Here is a 6,825-nt window from a genome sequence, read left to right on the forward strand (position 1 = left end):
GAAGAGCCAGGACATTTTTTAATATAACTCCGATTGGATTCATCTGAAAGAAGAAAGGCATATACAGCTAGGATGGCTTGAGGGTGAGTAAATCATGGGGTAATTTTCATTTTTGGGTGAACTATCCCTTTAATGGGCCAAACGGACACGCCTATTGGCTCTTAATGGCCAAATATTTAATTTGTTCTCCTCATGTTTTGTAATCATGACATTTTGCCATCCACCGAAGCACTCCAGGCATCCCACTGGAGACTGCGGCCCCGTCCCAGAGGAGCCAGGCTCCGGAGGAACTCGCGTCCCAGCAGGAGGGTCACGTGCAGATCATGTACTGTAAAGATCAGGTGTATCAGGGAGATGCAGAGTTCAGTCTGGAAGAGCTCCGAGCGCAGCGCTACTACAAAGCTTTGAGCGGTACGTCCAGATGCTGCGTATGTTTGATAGAGCTAAAATTAAAACAAATGAATAAAAACTATGTAGACATATTTTAAAAAATAAACAAATAAAAAATAATCAAAATGATGAAAACACAACCAAATTACTAAAACTTAAAATCAAAAGAAAAAATAAATAAAAATACAATTCTAAATATTAATAAAAGACTATTCATATCTCTCTAAACTAAAATAATGCTGTCTTGGTCTTATTTTGCATATTTTTGCTTAAGATGTTAAAAGACTAGTATTGTAGTATCAATGAAAATATTTGATCCGAAGTACAGCAAAAACAGTAAAATTGAAATATTTTTACTATTTAAAATTGCTTTTTATTTGAATAGATTTTAAAATGTAATTTATTTCTGTGATCAAAGCTGTATTTTCAGCATCATTACTCCAGTCTTCAGTGTCACATGATCCTTCAGAAATCATTCTAATTTGCTGATTATCAATATTTAAAACAGTTGAGTACATTTTTTTTTCAGGATTCTTTGATGAATAGAAAGATCAAAAGATCAGCATTTATCTGAAATAAAAAGCTTTTGTAACATTATACACTATTCCATTCAGTATAATTTTTATTATTTTTTTGGGAAAGAAATTATAGAAATTAATACTTTTATTTAGCAAGAATGCTTAAAATTGATCAAAAGTGATGATAAAGACATTTATAATGTTACAAAAGATTTCTATTTCAGATAAATAGTGTTCATATCGATATCGGAATTATATCGTATCGACCGAAATTAAGAAATATATCGTGAAATCAATTTTGGCCATATCGTCCAGCCCTAAACTATCCCTTTAAATACAGTTATTAGTACTAGTTCAACTCTGGTAAATTCTACTGGCATGAAACAATCATCGAGATTCTGAAAACCTGATTGAAGAACTGGTATTTGTATGGTTGCCACTAATTTTTTTGTAAACTCTCATTTTTTGGGGAAAGAAATTATAGAAATTAATACTTTTAGTTAGCAAGGATGCTTAAAATTGATCAAAAGTGATGATAAAGGCATTTATAATGTTACAAAAGATTTCTATTTCAGATAAATAGTGTTCATATCGATATCGGAATTACATTGTATCAACCGAAATTAAGAAATGTATTGTGATATAAATTTTGGCCATATCGCCCAGCCCTATTAAAAATTAAAAAATATATATACATTTCATTTAACATTTATTTTATTTCAAGTAACAATTTGTTATGGTTGTAGTTTTAGTTCATATTAATAATCCTGGATCAGACCATATTGCCATTTTAATTTGTTTTTCATGACTTTGTGAATGTACAGAAAAGGCCTTACACCTGAACAAACTAAAGCAGGACCTGCAGCTTCAGATTGAGCAGAAAAAGAGACTCATTCAGCAAAGAAACAGCACAGCAGAGAAACAGCAGGTACGTCATCCGTTATACTCAATGTCTGAGGTTGTGATTCAGAGACATGAGGGTGAGCAAATGAAGACAGAAATTGTCTCCAGCAATAGTTTTAGTAAAATTGTGTTTTTTGGTAAACTATACCTTTAAAAGCATGTTTTGGATATTTAAAATTAACTTCCAGACACAACCATCATCAAATATTGGCATCAGGTTCTTGTTTTAACAGTGTGCGTTTATTCGTTTGGCTAGATTGTTCATGAGGAGGCCAGTTCTTCCTTCCAGAAATCTTCAGGTTCATGTGAATCTGCCGCTGCTGTGCTGAAATCGGCTCCGTTCACCATATACAGTGAGCAGGAGGAAGGCTGTGTGGTGAGCAGGTCAGTTCTGCAATAGACAGCGCTTGTCTTGGATTAGATTAAGGTGTTTGCATTTAACATTTTCACTTCTCTTTTTGCATGTTTTTTCTCTCCTTGTGTCATTCAGTAAAAGTTCAGTGAGGCGAGAGGACGACATGAATCACAGTGAGTTGTTGTTTTTTCCCCAGTTACACCTGTAATAGTCATTTATTAGGCATTAATTTGACTAATAAAAACTCATCTGAGTGTAGCCACTAATATTGCATGAAGTGAATAGTTTTGCAGTTCTTACTATGGTGAAATAAACCACATGCATGTGATTGATTGTGATGTTTGTGATTGTTTATGATTGTGATTGTTTGCGATGATTTTGATTGTTTGTGATGATTTTGACTGCGATTGTGATGTTTGTGATTGTGATGCTTGGGATGATTGATTGTGATTGTTTGTGATGATTTTGATGTGTTTGTGATTGATTGTGATTGTTTGTGATATTTGATTGTGATTGTTTGATGTTTTTGATGATTGATTGTGATTGTTTGTGGTGATTGTAAAGATTGTGATGTTTGTGATTGTGATGTTTGTGATTGTTTGTGATTGTTTGTGGTGATTGCGATGTTTGTGATGGGTTTGTGATGATTGTGATGTTTATGATTGTTTGTGATGATTGTGATGTTTGTGGTAATTGTGATGTTTGATTGTGGTGATTGTGATGTTTGTGATGTTTGTGATTGTTTGATGATTGTGATGTTTGTGATTGTTTGATGATTGTGATGTTTGTGTTTGTGATTGTTTGTGTTTGTGATGTTTGTGTTTATGATTGTTTGTGGTGATTGCGATGTTTGTGATGATTGATGTTTGGGTTTGTGGTGATTGATGTTTGTGTTTGTGATTGTTTGTGGTGATTGTGATGTTTGTGTTTGTGATTGTTTGTGGTGATTGCGATTGTTTGTGATTGTGTGTAAAGATTGTGATGTTTGTGATTGTTTGTAAAGATTGTGATGTTTGTGTTTGTGATTGTTTGTAAAGATTGTGATGTTTGTGTTTGTGATGGTTTGTGGTGATTGTGATGTTTATGATTGTGATGTTTGTGGTGTTTGTGATGTTTGATTGTGGTGATTGTGATGTTTGTGATTGTTTGATGTTTGTGATTGTTTGATGATTGTGATGTTTGTGATTGTTTGATGATTATGATGTTTGTGATTGTTTGTAAAGATTGTGATGTTTGTGTTTGTGATTGTTTTTGGTGTTTGTGATTATTGTGATGTTTGTGATGTTTGTGGTGATTGTGATGTTTGTGATTGTTTGTGATGTTTGTGTTTGTGGTGATTGTGATGTTTGTAAAGATCGTGATGTTTGTGTCTGTGATGGTTTGTGATGATTGTGATGTTTGGGGTGATTGTGATGTTTGTGATTGGTTGATGATTGTGATGTTTGATTGTTTGTAAAGATTGTGATGTTTGTGATTGTTTGTGGTGATTGTGATGATTGTGATGTTTGTGATTGTTTGTAAAGATTGTGATGTTTGTGTTTGTGATTGTTTGTGATGTTTGTGATTGATTGTGATGTTTGTGATTGTTTGTGATGATTGTGATCGTTTGTGGTGATTGTTTGTGATGTTTGGGGTGATTGTGATGATTGTGATTGTTTGTGATGTTTGTGATTGTTTGTGGTGATTGTGATGTTTGTGATGATTGTGATGTTTGTGATTGTGATGATTGTGATTGTTTGTGATGTTTGTGATGATTGTGATGTTTGTGATAATTGTGTGTTTCAGATGTAAGCGACGCTAAACTGCAGAAAACAGCAAAACCTTTCAGTGTTTTTGATGAGAATACATTGACAAATAAAACGTAAGAGACACTCGATTGCTTTTCTTTTTTGTTAGTTTAGTTCTGTTGTTCTTTCTTTTTCCTCCTTTCATTCTTTTTCTTTCTTTCCTTCTTTTGTTCTCTTTCTTGGTTTCATTCATTCTTTTTCGTTCTTTCAGTCTTTCTTTTCCTTTCACTTGTTTTCTTTCTTTCTTTCATCTTTTTCTTTCTTTCGTTCATTCTTTTATTCTTTCCTCCTTTCATTCATTCTTTAATGCCTCCTTTCACTCTTTCTTTCATTTGTTCTCTTTTTGTTCTTTCTTTCTCTTTTGTTTGTTCCCTTTCTTTCCTTATTTTGTTCTTTCTCTTTCATGTATTCTGTCTTTCTTACCTTTTGTTTCTTTCTTTCCTCCTTCCTTTTGTTATCTATCGTTCTTTCTTTCATTTTCTTTCTTTCGCTTTTTCCTCTCTTTTTTTGTTCATATGTTTCTTCTTATTTCCCCTTTTTCCCCTTTTCTCTCTTTGTTTTTCATTGTTTCTTTCTGTTCTTGGCTGCTCTCAGTCCATGTTTCAGTTTAATCAACACTGCCTGTGTTTTGTTTCTTTTTTGCACATTAAGATCCTCTTCGGCGAACCGTAAATCTCTGAAGCTGCCCACCTTGAGTCTGAAAGGGCCAAAGCCAAAAGCAGAGCTCTCTACTGACAAAGTGAGATCAGAATTAATTCAGTACTTGTAATTAATGTCTAGTTTTCTCATCAGTGGCAGTGATCGTGGTGTGTTTGTTTGTTGGCAGGACGCGTCCATCTCTCGCTCTGAGGAAGCCATCATCAACGGCCACTGGAATAAGACTCTGTGCCGGAGTCCAGACGACACGTGTGAATTCGCCCGCGCCGCTCAGCTCGCCTCCACTCCATTTGCAGGAGTCGAGAGGCCAAAAGCGTCCGAATCGGGCCTGATGGAGAATCTGAGCCGAACGGCCCCAGAATCCAGTAAAGCAACGAACTCTAACGCGAGCGCTGAGGAGAAAAAGCTCAGGTACTTCAGTTTGACTCGTGTTCATTTACTGTCATTAAACTGCCTGGAAATGTTCATAATTTGCATTAAAATGCCATGTTATTGCACTTTTTTTAATGCAAAAGCATAAAATAGTCTTTATTTTCATTACTTTTTCTTTTCTTATATACATGTAGTATTTATGTGTTTTTATTTACTTTTAGTTTTTGACTTTTATTTATTTATTTTTGTGGTGAAATATTAACACGCTCTTTAAATAATACAAGTTCTTTACTGGTTTTGTGAGATTTACCCTAATATAGTGTGAAACTGCATTTTTCGTCTGTTATGTGACTAATTGTCTAGAGAAACCCAAGGGAATTAAGTGGATTATGGTGGACTAGAGTTATTGTATTTCCTTTAATTTAAATGTTACTGTAATTTACATTTATGCATTTGGCAGATGCTTTTATCCACTGTTACTCTTTACACATTTCACATTTTAATCAGTCTGAAAATGTCCATATTGGCATGAAAAAGTGTCTTGTTGTTCCACTGCATTGCTTTTCCATTGTTTTTGTATGTAGATATGCACTACTAGACAGATGACATTGATTGTTGTGCGTCTTTCGCAGCCGCTAATTATTTTTTTATTTGTTTACACTGCCTTGCGTCTTGCTTTTTTAAATGCGAAAACTTAAATTAGGACAAATTTTTAAAGAATTTTTAATTTGATTTTTATTTACTTTTATTTTTGTAATTTTATTTATTTATTGTGGTGAAGTAATAAAATGTTCTTTAATTATTACAAGTTCTTAAACGGTTTTGTGAGATTTACCCCTAATATAGTGTTGAAATTGCATTTATGGTCTGTTATCTAACTAATTTCCAAGAGAAATCAATCGGGAATGAAGTGGATTATGGTAGACTGGAGTTCATGTTATATTTCCTTTAATAAAAATATTAATTTAAATATCACAGTAATTTCAGAAGTGGATAAAGTTAAGAAATTAAATGTCATTCCCAATAACACAATGACCAGTCACGTTTATTTAGAAAATAAATACATTTATTGTATTGCATTTGCATTTTTTACATTTATGGATTTAACCAAAACGACTTGAATTGCATTGAAGATACAAATATTTACATGCATTGAATCTTTAACCTTGGTGTTGCTCGTGTTTAAACTACAGGAACATTTGATTTATTGTTACAGTATCTTTGAAAACGCCAATTATGACGAGTCTTGATCTAAATCTTTTTGTTTGTCTGTGTTTTATTTTCATAGTCCTATCCTAGAGATCAGTCAGGAGTGTGGCGGCACTTCCTTCGCCACCTTTTCCCAGGATCCCATGAAGCGCTTTAATGAGCCTGAGATCAGCCGAGCCGTGGAGAGACCGGAGACGCTGCTGGAGGAAGGTGGGAAATAAAGCTCACGGTTTACGGTTCATTCACTCGCAGCTCTTCAGTCCATACGGTCTCTTTCAGTCAAATCAGATCTGCTGGCTGGTTTTCTCCCGCTCGTGTCTTGAAGTGTTTTTGGCCACTAGATGGCGCTAGCCTCAGACATTTGATGTGTTGAGGATCTGGTACATTGTTTTTTCATGCACTGGTCAGTTTTGGGGGTTTTATAACATGTCTTCAGACTAGTGGAAGGAAAGCATGCAAAATAGACTTTTAGGTGTTTATTTTATTGCACTTTATCTATTTTGCATCTATTTTAAGTTTTTTTTTATTTTTATCTCCACTTCAGCAACGCTTACATACAGCAAAACTTTACAGAGTTTATATATCATTCACACTGGTTTATACAACATTTTATTCCTAAAAACAGCTGAAAATA

General features: G+C 34.1%; 1 protein-coding gene across 5 annotated transcripts in view; it reads left to right on the forward strand.

Annotated features, from left to right (window-relative positions):
* LOC107728135 (mitotic checkpoint serine/threonine-protein kinase BUB1 beta-like) overlaps nucleotides 1-6,825 on the forward strand; it is a 19,573-nt gene that overhangs the window by 6,209 nt on the left and 6,539 nt on the right. For all 5 annotated transcript variants that reach the window (XM_016538224.1, XM_016538222.1, XM_016538225.1 and 2 more), the window contains 8 exons: nucleotides 230-411; nucleotides 1,733-1,836; nucleotides 2,068-2,195; nucleotides 2,302-2,339; nucleotides 3,952-4,027; nucleotides 4,605-4,692; nucleotides 4,780-5,021; nucleotides 6,271-6,401. In XM_016538224.1, the coding sequence (XP_016393710.1) occupies nucleotides 230-411; nucleotides 1,733-1,836; nucleotides 2,068-2,195; nucleotides 2,302-2,339; nucleotides 3,952-4,027; nucleotides 4,605-4,692; nucleotides 4,780-5,021; nucleotides 6,271-6,401 (989 nt within the window). The remainder of the gene's footprint in view (nucleotides 1-229; nucleotides 412-1,732; nucleotides 1,837-2,067; nucleotides 2,196-2,301; nucleotides 2,340-3,951; nucleotides 4,028-4,604; nucleotides 4,693-4,779; nucleotides 5,022-6,270; nucleotides 6,402-6,825) is intronic.

This window comes from Sinocyclocheilus rhinocerous, unplaced genomic scaffold (assembly GCF_001515625.1).
Source record: "Sinocyclocheilus rhinocerous isolate Xijiao unplaced genomic scaffold, SAMN03320098_v1.1 scaffold936, whole genome shotgun sequence".
Taxonomy (NCBI): Eukaryota; Metazoa; Chordata; class Actinopteri; order Cypriniformes; family Cyprinidae; genus Sinocyclocheilus; species Sinocyclocheilus rhinocerous.